The 16,689-nt window shown below is 52.0% G+C and overlaps 1 protein-coding gene across 3 annotated transcripts; it reads left to right on the forward strand.

The window, feature by feature from the left end:
* The first annotated feature begins 885 nt into the window (after positions 1-885).
* LOC136457686 (uncharacterized) lies at positions 886-6,489 on the forward strand. Of its 3 annotated transcripts, none has more exons than XR_010759785.1 (12): positions 886-1,096; positions 1,184-1,471; positions 3,260-3,356; positions 3,462-3,523; positions 3,645-3,701; positions 3,838-3,894; positions 4,496-4,552; positions 4,694-4,736; positions 4,908-4,985; positions 5,288-5,618; positions 5,717-5,875; positions 6,060-6,489. XR_010759785.1 is itself a non-coding variant. In XM_066457708.1 (12 exons), exons 2-12 carry the CDS (start codon positions 1,316-1,318, stop codon positions 6,147-6,149), a joined length of 1,176 nt encoding a protein of 391 aa, XP_066313805.1. In that variant the 5' UTR covers positions 888-1,096; positions 1,184-1,315; the 3' UTR covers positions 6,150-6,489. The 3 variants fall into 3 exon arrangements, 2 of the variants coding, with proteins under 2 accessions (XP_066313806.1, XP_066313805.1); XM_066457708.1 differs by having other exon boundaries at positions 888-1,096; positions 5,728-5,875; XM_066457709.1 differs by lacking the exon at positions 6,060-6,489 and having other exon boundaries at positions 5,739-5,877.
* The last annotated feature ends 10,200 nt before the right edge of the window (positions 6,490-16,689 follow it).

The following is a 16,689-nucleotide window of genomic DNA, read 5'->3' on the forward strand; positions in this document are numbered from 1 at the left end:
TCTTCTTTTTTAAAAAAAATAGTTTCGTAATCATAGAATTTGAAAGAAAATATAGTTATTATCAAATTATATGCACTTTTCCTATGCCAGGTGCCTGATTTCCTTTAATCCGTCCAGGCGACGTAGCAGCTGTTGATCGTGTTTTGTTTTTTGTGCATGATCAAACCCTCAGATGGAATCCAACGGCTGTACAGTGTCGCGTGAGAGATGGCTACTTTTCAGACACCTGTAAATTAGCATCAAACAATTATATGTGTAACTCTGTTCTCTTAAAGGCCTCGTTCGCTGGTCTGAAACTTGGTTGAAACTGGCTGGTTTTGTGAGAGAGAAATACTGTAGCGGCTGGTTGATGAATAGTATTTGCTGAGGGGATCAGCCGGCTGGTCTAGATGGACCAGACCAGCAAACACGCCCAAAATATGGATTCATTCTGAAATGCTTGACATTTAATTTTGTCCATTTTCACCGTATGCAATTTCACCCCAAAAAATCAATTTTAACATTTTAAATAAAATGTACAGACAATAATTATCGCTAGTTGAGGTGGTTGGAACTAAATCCAGCCAATTCAATTGGCTTTCAACCGGAACAAATGGCCGAAAAGTCAACCGCAGCTGCTGCCGCTAGCTGATCCGGCGGGAGAGATACATTTGCAAAATTTTAGCATGGGAATTTTTTAAAGAAACCGATTATATGAAGAAAATAATTTTTTTCCACAGCAGGCTGAGGTTCTAGCGTTGCCCAACTCAAAAGCCCGGTGGTGGCTGGGCTGAGCCGCTCAGGCCCAGGAGCGCAGGCTAGGCAACCCAACGCACCGTCGCCCCTCCCGTTCCTCACTCGCGCCGCCTCCCACACGCGCACTCGCGGCTCGCGCAGGCAAGGCGCCGCCGCCCAGCGCCGCCGCCCAGCGCCGTCGCTCAGCGGCCGCCGGCGACGAGCCTCCGCGGAAGCCAGCGGCCCTACCGGCGAGGCGGCGAGTTCTTCTTCCTTCTCCACCGACGGGACAGCGCTTCTCCACCGACGGGACAGCGCGTGGATCCGGCGACCTCTGGGCTCCGGCGAGGCAGCGACGGCGAGTGGTGACTGCTGATAGGTGGTGAGTTTATTTGCCTTCTGTCTCAGCCCTTCCTTAGTTTATTTGATTCGATTTCTTCTTATGAGAGCTGCTGTATTTTGAGTGCAGCGTCCACGTCGACCATTGCCCACTTGGAAACTGGAACTGGGCTGAGCGGATGTAGACCGTTCGAATTCCAATCGCACGGTCTGCGTTCCTCCCTCGTCAAGGGCTTCGTGTCTACACCGGTAGCGCGCCGTCATGTCGGAGACTGAATCGGCGGCAGTGGCAGCGGCGCCGGACCCGGCGGCTGCAGCGGAGCCGAAGCCTCGGCGGCTGCGGGGGCACAAGAAGGGCGCCGTCACCTGCTGCGTCGCCTCCTCCGCCCGCCCGGGCGTCGTCGCGTCCTCCGGCGAGGTAGGCGTTTCCATCACGCTGCTCGTCTACTCTTCCGAGAACAAACACTGCGCCGTACGATGACTTCGGTGTCCTGCTTTGGGAGTTGTTACAAGGGCGCCCCGTGGTCCATGGGCGTCGGCCAATAGTTGCAGTGCAGGCCATGGTGTCTTTCGCTGAGGACACGAGTCGAACACCTCATGTGCAGTGGTCGCTGGTTAATTGGTGCTCGGTTGAGACATTTTGTCGGTCGGGTGGCAAACCATGCGCTGACTGCACATCGAGCTAAGCGTGTTGCCAGAACAACGAGCCGCACCATGCGTTCTCCTCCTTGCATTCTATCAACGCACTGGATGGAATATCCTGTGTGGGATTAGTAACATAGATGATTCTTTCGAGTGTCCAGTGACCATTGTCTGAAAGTGAACTATCTGGTAACAATCTTATAAGGTTATGCCATGCTCCATGTCCCCAGTGCCTTTTTGTGATTTTATCCATTATATCCATTCGGTATCACAGTTTCATTACATGTTTCATGCTATGTTGAAAGCACCAGTAGGAACTAGGAAGAGATGAGATTTTCATGCGGTAGTAGACTGGTAGGCAGAGAAGAGAAGGCAATCCATCACTAACTACTTGGTCACTATGCTGGAAATTCTGGTATCATAGGGTAGTTGGTGCTCTCCTTGTGTAGGTCTCCTTTTTAGCGACTTGTCCTAAGCTGCAGTCAGGAGTTAGCAATGATTCATAGGGTCGATGATTCATACTGTCACATCTCTTTTCACATGGTACTGTCACATCTCTTTGGGACCGCATGAAAAAAGCTTGGTGCCACGTGCCTAATTGAGGAACCATCAAGCCAGGCTCAGAAGATCAACCCAAGTACGATCTGGGCTAGTTCTGTGAAGCCATTCCCACCTTAATCTGAGGGCACACCCAAAGAGACAGAAATCCTGGAAACCTAGGCCACCAAGCTCAGTAGGGTGACAGATCAATCTGTTCAATGGCCCATACCGACAAACAGGTGGCAATGGAGATGAATATTGGAATTGCAGAGTGTGTGACCTTCACCAAGGTAACCCGCCCAGCTAAATTTAGCATGTTGCCCTTCCAAGTGAGAATTCTATCCACAATCATGTCCACCAACGGCTGCTCCTTGTTGTGTTCAAGCTTGTAGATCGAGAGAGGAACACCTAAGTAGTGACAGGGGAAAGGAGCAATCTGACAGCCGAAAATCTCCTGACCGAAGGCAAGTTCGGCCATGGAGCACCGGATGGGTGTCACCTGGCACTTGTCCAGGTTGGTCCTGAAGCCTGGTCAGTGGTCACCCCCTCGTCGAATGTACCCAGAATGCTTCTCAAGTCAAGACCAAAAAAATCCCATTGAAGTGGAGCGACCAGGACCACGAGATCATCCGCACCAGATGCTTGGCACTTGATGGCACTATGGCCCAGTGGCTTGAGAATATCACATTGTTCCGCCAAACAAATCAGTGCATTCAGCACCTCCATGACAATAACAAAGATCATTGGCGACAACGTCACCCTGGCACAGACCTCTTGCATGGTCGATCCGCCTCCCAGTCCGTCCGTTTAACAAAATCTTCGTGCTTGTTGTTGACAAAATAAATATAAATCCAATCATGCCATCCTTGTAGTGCTCCTTTAGCTCAAAATTTTCCTCACCAGCGGTGAGGCTATTGCAGTAATCTTATGCATATGATTTGTACTATTTGCCCCCCTTCCCCCGTTTTTCGAGCCCTTGGTGGGTTAATTGTCATGTTCTCATGTCTTATCCTACCTGCCTCAGGATGGATGTCTTTGCTGGTTTGATCTGCGCACAAAAGATGTACTTTTGACCATGGAGGCAGCAAATAAACCAATTTCTTCAATTTGCTTTAAACCAGGTCAGCATGCCATCCAAATACAAGCATCTTTGTATGTTAATCCATGAATTGAATATTTGGTGGGCGTGCAGACATTTTGCACTTACAAAATCATTATTTGTGTAGGAAATGAAGATTGTGTGTATATCTCTGCTGGAAATGAAATATTGTCCTTTGATGTTCGTATGGTAAGTTCAGAATTCAATTGTATTTTTATTGTTAGTTTGAAGTTATATGATCCAACTTACTATTATGTCGCCTGTGCCTTGGTTTCTTGTCAGTAACATGATTACAGTGGTTTTCTTATAGGGAACTCAATCAAAGCCATTAGAGATGTATAACTACAATAGAGATGAAATCAATCAGGTAGTATGCTATTCTACAAAACCACTATAAAATATCCTCCTACTGTGATCTTTCTCCTACAATTCAATTCTAGGCTTTATGATAACATTGAATTGAGCTAAAGATTCAGAATCTGATACTTCCACTTTTGATGCAGATTGCTGTCAGCTCTAAAGGTTTTCTCGCTGCTGCAGATGATAGTGGGGATGTTAAGGTATAGAATATTTTGCAAGTGTATGAACATAAATGTCAAAGATCATTGCATTTTAACAAATATCAAATACCACATTCTCCAGATTTTGGTGTTGGCTATTTTGAGGTTGTTGCATGAATGTGTTGAAAGAGTTTGCATACCTCCAGGCATTGTAGTGCTGACACGAGTAAATTTAGACAAATATTTTATATAAAATTTACGAGTTTATTGTATGAGACTAGTAAAGCAAATTCTAGGGCACACTGTTTTTCCTGCTTAAGGTATATAAGCATATTGTATGGAATTTATTTTGGAATGTTCTGTTTCGAAAATGGCACAAATGATGCTCCTGAAGAATAAGTTTGCTGTAAGATCGTTTGTCATTATGAATTCAAATTTACCGGCTTATATATTTGTGCTTTGTTCTGAAACCAAGAAGAGGTTGTTATGTTACACTTTTTGAATCACATGTAGATTGCTAGAGGGTTTGGTTGGGAACTGGAGAACAGTAGAATAAATGCCTCAAGTTAGAAGAAAGATATGTGCAACACACTGATAGGCATGATTAATCTTGTACTTGTTCAATGATTTTGTTCTTGAGAAGTTATGGTCTATTTTGCAGATTGTCAATACCATTCAGAAGTGCCTGTATAAAAGATTAAGGGAAGCCCACACAAGTGTATCCTTATCTGGTGTAACTGGATGTTTTTGATAATTTTTATTTGTAGTAGCATTCCATTTTTATGTTTAAAAATGTGCAATAAGTTCCTCTCTATATGCAATATGTACGACAGTTGTTCCTTGATAAATTTTCGTACAGATTTGCAGCAGCGTGCAATTCATTCCTTGGAGACCTTGGACAGGTTAGTGTTATCATTTTCTTTTTCTTTTTTCAGGGTTTTGTTTGGCTTAATCTTGTAGTCTTGTGGCTCCTTTTTTGTCAACCTTTTAGGGAGCCAATCCTAGAAAACTTTGTTAATTCTTATTTTTTTCAATGCCTTTATTGTCAATAATAAATATTTTTCATTTGGCAGCAATTACTGGTGGCCTTGACTCAAAGCTCGTTGCATGGGATTTCTCCAAAGGACGAACACTGTTTTCTATTGATTATGGTACCTCCTTTACTTTCCATGGAACACCTGTGAATAGCGTGCGTTACTTAGGCTGCTCCATGTTCTTTTTGTCTTTGTAAAAGAGTATCCTAGCAGTTCCTTGATCTCATACATTTCCATTAAGCATTGGTAAATTGAGCCCTCATATTGTCCATCGGAAAGTCGGTTCACCTTGCTTTACATAGAAATATTAGTTTCTGTTCATGTATGACAAAGCTGTATCAGTATTGTTTTTCACCTCAAAATACTCTCCAATTCAGATCAATCAGCAATTCAACATAATATTCATTACTGAGTTTCAGGATCACCTGAATTGCAAAATGGCAGTTCTTCCGGTAGTGCAGGGCAATGTTTCAACCCTGCTTTTGTTCATTCAGTAGCAGTTTCTGAAGAAGGTATTTTGGGAGGGCTCTACAAGGTTTGTGCTGTTGCAAGGGGGGATGGTGCTGTTGATGTGGTTGATCTTGAGTATGAACTGGCTCCTGCGAAATCGAAGGGACCTCCTCGGGCAGCTATTTCAAAAATGAGTTCAAAAGGAGCTGAACTTGGAGATGGGAGCTGTAATCAAAGTCAAGCGAAAAGAATTCATCTTGACTACACGATGGGTGGCCATACCGCAGCTGTGTCTTGTGTGTAAGTCCCTTCATTTTGTCAATGTATCAGTTAAATATCTCATTATATGCAGCTCTCTTGTGTATTGAAGGCGAATCTTGTTTTCTTGAACTAATCAGCTGCTTAACAGAGCATTTTCAGTATTTGGTGAGAAGGGGAAGTTCCTCGTTTCTGGTGGCAATGATGCATCAGTGAAGCTGTGGGATTGGTCGAAAGGAGTTTACTCTGAAACAAACAGCAAAGCTGAATTGGTTTTGAATATTGATGTAAAGAAAAAGGTCAGGACTGAACCTTCAAATTTTTGCAACTATTGTGATGTCGTCTCTTTTTTGTCTTTGACTATTCATATGTACAGCTGATAACAAAATATAGAAATCTATATAATAAATGGGTTTTTGTATTTTAAAAGATGAAGTTCTTAGGCTCAGTAAAAAAAATTCATGATGACCTCTGTGTTGGCAGGTAAATTGGCTGTGTACTGCTCCAACTGATTCAGATAACTTGATTGTGTGTGACACATCCAAGGTGGTCAAAGTATATAATTTCCGGTAGATGGATCAAGGTGTAGCCTCAGTTTGTCAGACAGTTATCCGAGGGAGTGAAGATTGTCTGACCGTTGGAACCAATTTGGTCCTGACTCTGGTATCCAGATATTACAAGCCTGGTGCAGATAGTTCCTGAATTGAGAAGTCATTGGTTAGGAATTCGCAATATCAGTTATGGCGTGGAACGGATCTGATAAAGTATCGATTATTTTGTTACTGGCGGATCTTATTTTGTTCCGATATGTGTGTACAATACAACTTCCACAGGCTGCTAGCTAGACTTATCTTTGTTGTATGGTGAAATGAATTTACGTGTTTGGAGAAAAGAAGGCTTGTTTGTGCTGGAAGACATTATCTTTTTTGTTTCTATATATTGTAGCTGTTATTTCTCGATATGGTGCTACCTTTGGCAGCACATATAACCAAGAACCAAGGAAGATGCATGATGAATGTTTTTCTGTGCTATAATGTGTTAATGACGGCCTGTTGAACTATCTCTGAAGGATCTCTTGCACTCTTGGGCAACTTGTCAGTCTCAGTGGTTGCAAACTCTTGTTGTACCCATGGAAATTGGAAACAGGAGGAAGAAGAGGTGTCGGGTTTATAAACCCGGGGCTCTTCGGGGACCGGCTTCCACGCTAGGGCTCGGCCTAGGAGGATGGCCTTCTTTTCTTCTGTACCGGCCCGAGAGTCTAAATTCAACAGACCGGAACACTCGCTTCAGGCCCTGGCCGTCTTCGGCCCATCTTTCCGACCGGAGCGCTAGCTCAGGCTTAGGCTAAATCTGAACGGCCTCCGATCGGAGCGCTAGCGTCAGGCTCCGGTTGCCGTCGCACGGCCTCCACTCGGAAAGCCTGACCCGAGGACCGCCTCCGACTCCAACCCTATGTCTCCGACCGGGGTTCATAAAGAACCCTGCCCATCGCTATTCTCCGACTGGCGCGCCAGAACCGACTGGGGACCATCCGACCGGGGACGCCCTCTCGAAAAGAACCAGAAGGCGTACGAAGGAAGGCAAGACGGGGCTCACAAGTCAAACCATGGCACCAGGGACCATACCCTGCGGAGCAGCACTTTACAACCGCCCTGTCACGAACAGTATTGTAGGTGCCGACATTTACCTCTACAATATTGTAGGCGTCGGTCAAAACACCCGTACGGTAAGACCCCCCGTATGCCTCTGGGCATCAACAGTATTGTGGGCGCCGGAATTCACCGTACCAAGTAAACGTGGTACAGCCATGCCTCCAGTCGGCGAGACAATATTTTTACAGGTACCGACGTCCTCCAGTCTTGAAGAAAACAGCTCAACCTCCCACATGTACCTGACATTCTGCAGCGACATCAACAGTATTGCAGGCGCCCACCATTGTCCCATCCCCGTCGGCGTGGGCAACAAGGCTTAGAAACGTCTGTACTCTCTCCCTTTCACTTGTAAAGCCATCCCCTTCTTCTATAAAAGGGGATGTGCTCCCTCCAAACACAGACAGTGAACCCAAGTCGACTTCTTCAAGTTCAGGTTCATTAGATCAATAGCTCGCAACCCCTCAAGCACACGCTAGGACACTTCGTTCATAGCATAGCTCCTGTCGATCTTGGCCCTTACGACCGGACCGACCGGACACCCCGTCTCTCTCTCTCTCACACATTTGTAACCCCACTACAGACTTTGAGCACCTGGGCTCGGGAATAAAGTCCCCAACCGACCCCGACTGGACGTAGGGCACGTTGCCTGAACCAGTATAAATCCTGTGTCATTGAGTGCTAGGCCACCTCCGATCACAACGTACAACAAAACTACAAATATTTACTAGTTGATCACTTTCTGCACCGACATTTGGCGTCGTCCGTGGGGAAGACGCTGTACGTTCAACACTTTTTTTGGTAATCGGATGGCCCATTTCTCCGCCACCTCCGCCGTGACGGGCTCGGGCGATACGATTCGCTTCGGCTCAATGGAATTTCCCACACTCTCGCCCACTGGGATGCGGGTTCCACCCGTCTTCGAGCCTTCCCAGGTCTTCCGCTTCGGAAGCCTAGACTTCGCCGCCGACCGGTTCGGCGTACTCCACCTCCGCGAGGAGGCGCACGTTCTGGCACCCATCGAAGGGACGCCCTCCATCGACTCCGGGACGCGCGACATCGACGGCATGACATCTGCGCTTCATTCCGAGCAAACTCTCTGCTCAAACCCCGCTGTGAGTAATATACATGCTGTTATTTACTTACTACGTTCTATCTTCCGTCGAATACTCGGTGGGTTATCGTTGTCCCTAACACAGCCGCCATACGGCCGGTCCCCCTATGGCCTCGTGTCTCCTGCGAACGCGTACGCCTAGGGGCTCCAGCGGATGTCGGCGCCGCCCCCTCTCACGTCTGAACTCGTAGGGATGGTGGACTACGGTCCCAGCTGTCTTGACTTCATGGACAACGATGTCAGGAGTGATGACTCCAGCATCGGTGACATGGCACCAAGCCACCGTTCGTCCTACGAGTGCGCTATGATGGATGCTTCGGAATAACCGCCAGGGGTAACGGAGTCCGCGCGAACTCACGCCCCTCCAGGCCCTCATGCGGAGACCCCCGAGCTCACGCACAAGCACGGGAAGGGTCTACAATGACAGTGGCCGCATCAGCCACCAACTGCGCCAGCGTGCTCGGCGCACCACGCTGCACCCCGTGTGCATAGACCGGCGAACGACGCCCGGGGTCGCACCCGTTGGGTCCAGCGCAACACCCCACATAGGGGAACCGATCCCCCGTAGTTTGCTCAGGCCAGCCAGAACATTGCCGCCGCGGCAATGCTCCTGCGTAGCTTGTCCGAGCCAAACGACCCTCGCGAACAGGCGATCCACTGGAACCTCTGGGCGCTGGTAGAGACCGCCGTTGTTCAACAAGCGGACAGCTCCGTATCGCGACGCCGACTCGCGACCTCGCTCCCCATCCGGGGAACAGAGACGCAGCAGATGGGGCACTACGCCCTATCACCGTCGCAACCACCAAGTATGGCACAGGAAGCCGCAACGACACCTTGTCTTGACTTGACGACCGCTCCGTGCCGACTGCCCGTCTACGCATGCCTCGGACCAAACCGAGGCACGCGCGGCGTCGACTGGAGTCCCAGCCCTGATAGCCTAGGGCCACTAACCTTCGCACAGCACCTCCAGCAAGCGCCGTTCCCACCGTGCTTCAACGGTGGTCACAGCAAAGGAAAGGTCAAGCGCCAGGATCAAGACGAGGGCCCCTCGACTCAGAGGGAAAAAAGGATAGAAAGAATCACCGTCAACCGACCAACTCCGCGTTGGTCGCCACGGCTGATCATGTGGGCACGCCGCCCCATCAGGGCCCCTCCAGCCACTTCCATGAGCTCATGGAGAGTCCATGCACCAACCACGACTACCCCGTGACCACCTCTACAAGGACTGCTTGCTCCTCAAGCGCCTGCTGAGGTAGGCTGGTAGGCCAAGAAAAAGAAGAAGGGGGCGCAGCGGACAAGGATCTAGACGACTGAAGTGATCCGACCGGACGCCTACCGACTGAAGGATAATGACGACGACGCTCTCACCAAGCACCTTGGAACAGCTAGGTCGTTTTCTTTTCTCCTAAGTTTCGGTCTTACTATTATTTACTTAACGTATGCTCCTGTAAGAGCACCTCGACCCGAACGTTTTTTGGTTCGGGGCGCTCGGGGGCTCCACTAGGAGGCACTACTACCTCTCTGTTTTGGTTATTGTTGTATGGAGAAATTCCTTCCTACCCTAACGAAGGGGTAGTTCATTCCTTTAATTTACCTTACGTAGCTTTGCTTTAAAAATTCTGACTGATCACGCCCCGCTCTTTCCTACGGTTACGAACAGCTGAGCCTCGCGGGCCACGCCCTAGGCTCACAAGGTCGCAATCTACGGAACAAACGGGCAGGTACGAGAAAGAAAGAACTAAAAAACAAAATTATGCTAAGGAAAAAACTAAGGAACGAAGAGGAACAAGCTTCCTCGAACGGAGTGACTCCATCGCAGAAAACAAAATACCATTATAACTGTTAAGCACACGAACGTTTTATACAGGGGCTTCCCTCACAAACTTAAAACTATCTACTTCCACTAAACTACTATTATTTTTACATGCTACTGGGCCGGCCCAGCGACATCCGACGACGGTGCAACCGACGAAGGCGTGAGCTGCTCACTTCCCGACGGCACGGCATCTGCCTCAGCCAAGACCGGGGCGACATTCACCTCTGACCCAGGCTCCTCGCCATCCGAGAGCTCTACAGCATCCTCTCCACGCGTGCTTTTGGCCAGGTCTTCACGGCGGACGTCCATCACCCACTCGGCGGAGACTTGGTCTGCCACCGACCGCGCGTATGGCAGCAAGCTCTCCCCAATGGACTGGATGTCTGCCATGCTCATGCCTTCAGCGTATCCGCTATAGATGGTGGCGAAGTCCAGGTGCGGATGATGCGTCCCCACCGCGGTCAGCACCCCCGATGCTCCGTAAAACAGCCCGGACCTGATAAGATCCTGGACCTCCCCTGGGACCTCCGCCAGCTGGACAGTGGGTGCGCTGGTGCTCGGCGCTGACCCAAAGATCTCCGAAACAACGTGCTGGGCAACGTTGCGGATCTGGTCAGGATCCCCCTCAAGAGCACGACGCTCCTCACGGGACTTGGCTAGCTCCTCCGTATTCTAGCGAAGCGTCGCCTTGGTCGTCTCCAGGCCCTGCTCTAGCACCTCTGCTTTTCCGCCCAGCTCTGCGAGAAGAGCAACAAGCTCAGAAATAGGCTAAGGGAAAAGCCAACACAACAAAAAAACAAAAAAGGTACGTACCGGCGTGAGAAGCCTCAAGGGTGGAGAGATCCTCTGCTTGCCGAGCCACCTGCTCGCTCAGCTGGGCCACCTGCTCACGCAGCTGGGCACTCGCATCCTCCATCTCCATCACCCCGCCCCAGAGCACGAGCACCTCTCGATCCGCCTCCAACGGGGCCCTTCGCTCCACCTCCAGGGCCTTCTCCGCCGACTCCAGGCGGCGCGCTCTGGATCAAGGGCTGCTAAAGCCTCTTGAAGCACCACCTCGGTGTTCGCCAGGGACGCCCGCAACTCTGCCTCAGTCTCCGCCCGGCGGGCCCTTATCGCCTCGAGCCCTTGCTCGGCCGCAGTCGCTCGCTCCTCCACACGCTGCCCCCTCCGCCCTTGCCGTGGCCACCTCGACCATCTGGTCCAGGGCCTCGCGACAAGCGGACTCCGCCCGATGCTCGAGCTCGGCCATCCAGGCGTACTCTAACCAGAGGAAGTGGGACTTGTGGGACAACGTCTTCCTTATTTCCTACAAAAGGCAAGCACGCTAAAAATGACCGACAATGGATCCAAAGGGTAAAGGACAAGCACCAGAAACTCACCTCCGCCGCGAGCTGCATGTCGCCCTCAACCAACTGCCGGGCAAACATAGCCCGCTTCTGAGCGCTTTCAAGCTGCACGGTCAGCTTGGTGAGTTCTGATACCGCGATGTGCCCTTGCCCCTTAAAGATGTCCTAGAGCTGACGCTCCTGGGAGTCCCAGAGGATGAACCGCACGCTCGCTGGGTGCTCAGGGTAGGGCCACTCTAGGTCACCCTTTGGCACCTCACCGGAGGGCCTAACCTCCAACCGTGCCACTGCCAGGTCCCACGGCGACACCACCGGCCCGCTAGAGGTCCCAGCCACCGACTGGACCAATGCCAGGCCCCACAACGGCACCAACGGCTCCACCATGGCATCACCGGTGGGTTGCCACAACGGCTTTGACGGCTCAGTCGGGACATCCGCCTCGTCATCAGACGGGATCTCCACCACCTCGTTGCCCTAGGCCACCGCTGGGCTTCCTGACCTCATCCCGACCACGTCTTCCCCCCGTGCCTTTGGCCCTGACGGCAAGGGCGAGCCGCACGACCCTCTACCCGGTAAGGCAGGAAGCTCGGTATCCCTTGCCTCCGCCATGAGAGTCACCTCCGATGCCACCATCACCATTGGCACCAGGATCGCCGCTAACACTGATGCCACAGCCGCCGCCTCATCAACAGCCAAATCGGAGGGCACCATCCCCGGAACGGAAGGTCTTGCCGCCGCGACACGCTATAGAATGGGCTTCTAGGTCTCCTGCATGGCAGTCGGGGCAATACTCATCCCCGGCATCCCCAGGCCACTGACGAAAGGTATGGGTTAGTCACACTCCAACAAAAAGCTCAACCAGCAAAGAACCAAAAGGGAATGGAGAAAGACATACCGAGTGGCGAGTGGCATAACTCTGAAGGCTGACCCCGACCTCGATGCGCCTGCGTGTCGAGGACCGCTCCCGGACCGCGACCCGTGCTCCTTTACTTTGGCAGGGGGCAAAGTCGTCCCTATCGGCTCCTGCCCGACCTGCGGGTCATCCCGACCCCCGGCTCGGGAATCCTCGACCAGAGCAATAGGCGCAGTATCCTTCGACTATGACTCACGTGGCACACGTGCTCTGGTCCGCCCCTTAGATTGCCTGGCATGCTCGACTGCGCCCGCAGCAGGCAGGTCCTCCCCCTCGTCGCGAGTCATGCGACAGCACCAGTCCGAGCGACGCGTGGGTGTCAGTCCGCCCCTCAGCAGACCACCCGCCTTTCTTCGCCATGTCCACGACAGGTGGGGGCGGGGCCGGCGACGCTGCCAAGGGGCACGGTGACCATGTCCGCTTTGACGCTCGCTCACCGATGATGTCCACGCTCGCTGCGCGCTTCCTCGACGAGGGATTCGCCGCACGACGCACGGCCACTAGCTCGTCACCAGCGGACGACGTCGCGGTATCACGACGCTTTGTTGAGGTCGCAATGACCCCCTGCTCTCCTCCTCACCGGAGAAGACCATATCATCTAGATCTATAGGATCGTCCGATGCAAGTTCTGACTCGACGTCGCTCCTATGTTCCCTAGCCCTCGTGCGCCGGACGATCTCCTGCTCCTTCTCCTGCTTTCGTAGGATCTCCTTATTCTTTTTCTTCTTATGAGCCTCGGCCGCCTTCTTCTGAGCGGTCCCTTGGGAAGGTGTGGTCGGGACTTATACCTCCCAAGCCCCTACGAAACGGATGAACTAGATCAAAGAAATAGGAAAGAGCAGAGAAGAAGCATGAACAAAAACATGGGAATGCACCAGTGTGGACGCGATCGAGGCGTTGAGCGGTACGGGTTTTCTCGCAACTGTCTCCCTAGGCCTCAGCTGCAGCACCCGGCCGATGCGACTCCAGACCTCATCATCCGGCAACTCCTCCAGCGACGCACGGTTTGGGTCTGACCGGCCACCGTACTCCCACATTGGCTGCGTCCTCTCCGCCAACGGCGCAATCCGGGGGCGGTAGAGGGTGTAGAACACCCGCACTCCGTCAAGGCCGTGCCTCATGAGCTTTCAGAGCTCCTCTTCAATGGCCTCCACCATGTGCCTCTCCTTATGGCCGCAACCCCATGACCAGCTTTCTCGCTCCTCTAGCCTCCTACCGGTAAATGTCAGGAATGGCGTAGCCTCTGGGTTCCTAATGTAGAACCACTCCCCGTGCCACCCCCAGTTGGAACTACAAGGGGTGTACGTGGGGTACGAACTTCCTGCGCTCGGCTTCCTCTGAAGGGTGAAACCCCCCACCGGTGCGACCTCAACCGAGCTCCCCGTCGTTAAGGTCCTCCTAGAGAAGAACCGCCGGAAGAGATCCGCGTGCGGCTCCATCCCGAGAAAAGCCTCGTAGACGGTGACGAAACCGGTGATATGCAGCACCCCCATTGGATTGAGGTGTTGCAGCTCCAAATCCCACTCATTAAGGAGCCCGCGCAGAAACCAGTGCACGGGGTATCCCAGCCTGTGCTCATGAAAGGTAAGGAAGGACACCACCTCACCAGGATGAGGTCATGGGAACTCCTCTCCCCTAGGGACCCTCCAGTGCGCCACCTCCTGTGGCGGTAGAAAACCCTTCTCAACGAAAGACTCCAGCACCGACTTCCTCACGGTGGACGACCTCCAGTCCAACATCTTGCTTCGGCTTGCAAAAAGGATCAGTGAGTTCTCCTCTTCCCCCTCGCTCTCTCCCCCTTCCTTTCCTAGAAACCTCCGCAGCTCTCCGAGACGCTCTCGACAAAGAGGAAAAAGAAAGGTGGCAGCAGCAGGCGATGAACAGGCAAAAGAACGAGGTGAACACCCTCTCTCTTCTCTCCTACTTAAAGGAGGGGGAGCAGCGGTTAGGAAAGGATGTACCGATCAGGAAGGTGAAGCGGCAGGGTGAGAAACTCTATCTCTCTCTCTCTCTTCCACTAAATGCAGATGGGACGCCCCCTAACCGACGGGACATGCCTAGCGCGACGAAACGGCCCCTGATCAGGTGGGACATGACCAGGACATGGCCCACCACTACCGCACGACCAACCACTACCACATGTCGGGCACGAAAAATGAAGCGCCACCACACGTAGACGACTCCCCATCATCAGCCAACCTCCTGAGTTGATCGATTCACTCAGGATAAGCACCTGAGATACAGGTCCCGGTCGGACATCTCCAAACTAAAGCTATCCGAACCCCATCTCTCAGGTCACCAAGGTAAGCATGTGTTCATTAAAACAAAACAGTTCACACAAGGGCTAACCCACGATTGACAAGCACAGGTCCTGGTCGGATGTCTCTGACTGGAGCTCTCCGAACCCCGTCACTCCAGTCATCAAGGCTAGACCTGGAGAGATCCAACAATGAGATCTCCACCAAGAGAGATCAACTGGCCTCCTGAGTTGATCGATTCACTCAGGATAAGCACTGAGACATAGGTAGGAAGCAAAGGGATGCCCCATATGGGCCACGCCGACTCCATCCCAAATGACGAGCTCGGGTCCCGGTCGGACATTTCCGACTGAAGCTCTCCGAGCCTTGTAACTCAAAACTATCAAAGGTAAACACTATAAAACCCCCTCTGTTTCTTTATAATCATTTCATACATCCATATGTGCATTTCATACCATACGCCTAAACCCCTCGGATGGTTAGGGCATGAACCGCCCAGGGGCTCAGGAACTAAGCATTGCACGTGCAGCGAAATGCACCAGAACACTCCGTGTTGTGCCATGAAGCGGTGGCTTGCCTCATTCGATATGAGCAACTGAAACAGAGCCAGGGGAGAAAACCGTAGATGAGCACCATGCAGCCTTTGCCTGGTCTGGCAAACCGGGTCATCTCAACCTTCTCATTCGATCCTGAACCTCTCGCCAAGCCCATAGAATCTCCATCGAGGGGAGGCCATTAGGCCACCTGGGTCGGTCTCTAGAACGACCTAGGCATCTGCCGGGCTATAGGTAAAGGAGTAGTGAAATGCCACAAGAGGGCTATGCCGACCCCGTCACGAACGACGGACCCAGATTCTACTCGATCACACCCATTAGCGAGGTCACCGAGCCAGTCTTCGAGCCCGAGCGATCAGGACAGGCGATGAAACTCAGCCCCTCCGGTTGTGAGGAACCGGATGGGTAGCGCAAAAATGACTCACACCAACCCCCGTGAAGGCCCGACAAGGCTCGGGGGCTCAAATGCCAAGGGACCACGACTCTAAACTTGCATCGACTGGATCGGTGACATCCGGCTACGGCTCTTGGGACCATGACTCCTAAACTCACGTCGACGGGATAGGCGACATCCGGCTACGGCTCTTGGGACCGTGACTCCTAAACTCGCATCGACAAGATAGGCGACATCCGGCTACGGCTCTTGGGACCGTGACTCCTAAACTCGCGTCGACAGGATCGGCGACATCCGGCTACGGCTCCTGGGACCGTGACTCCTAAACTCGCGTAACGGCTTCCTGAACTAACTAAACTAACTCTCTCGATCCATGGCCTGCACCGACGCCTAGGTCCATTCGCAAACTCCGCCTCACCCGACCCCGCGGCACGCATCGACGCCAAAATATCGGTGAGCTCTGACACAACCGAACCGAGCTATCTCCACCCACGGCGCGCATCGACGCTAGGGTCCATTCATGACTTCGACTCACCCAATCCCACGGCGCGCAACGACACCGTGGTTAAACAAAATTCCATGTCAAACTAAAAAACACGCATACACGCCTACTGAGACAACACCCCTAGCCGGTTCGGCCTAAACCGCCTGGGGCTCTAGGGCTACACCCACCGACAAACTCAGAAAGCACCCCAACCAGTTCGGCATGAACCGCCCGGGGGCTACACCCGCGGGTGCGCTCACGCGCACCCATCGGCAAAACAAAAATCCTCCAGACGATTCTGCCCGAATCGCCCGGGGGCTCGGGAGCTCCTATCGGGTTCATAAACCCAGGGTCCATCGGGGACCAGCTTCCATGCTAGGGCTCGGCCCAAGAGGATGGCCTTCTTTTCTTCTGGACCGGCCCGAGAGTCTAAATTCAACAGACTAGAGCACTCGTTTTAGGCCCTGGCTGCCTTCAGCCCATATTTCCGACCGGAGCGCTAGCTCACACTAGTAGAGAAATGAGGTGTAGTCCCGGTTCTCAACCACCTTTAATCCCGATTTTGGAACCGGGACTACGAAA

This window comes from Miscanthus floridulus, chromosome 6, assembly GCF_019320115.1.
Source record: "Miscanthus floridulus cultivar M001 chromosome 6, ASM1932011v1, whole genome shotgun sequence".
Taxonomy (NCBI): domain Eukaryota; kingdom Viridiplantae; phylum Streptophyta; class Magnoliopsida; order Poales; family Poaceae; genus Miscanthus; species Miscanthus floridulus.

What these genes read in the sequence shown, in the direction of transcription:
- LOC136457686 (XM_066457708.1), top strand. Translation starts at nt 1,316, where the DNA reads ATGTCGGAGACTGAATCGGCGGCAGTGGCAGCGGCGCCGGACCCGGCG. An exon ending in TTCAATTTGCTTTAAACCAG is followed by an intron (nt 3,357 to 3,461) that starts GTCAGCATGCCA and finishes TTATTTGTGTAG; the next exon opens with GAAATGAAGATTGTGTGTAT. An exon ending in ATATTGATGTAAAGAAAAAG is followed by an intron (nt 5,876 to 6,059) that starts GTCAGGACTGAA and finishes CTGTGTTGGCAG; the next exon opens with GTAAATTGGCTGTGTACTGC.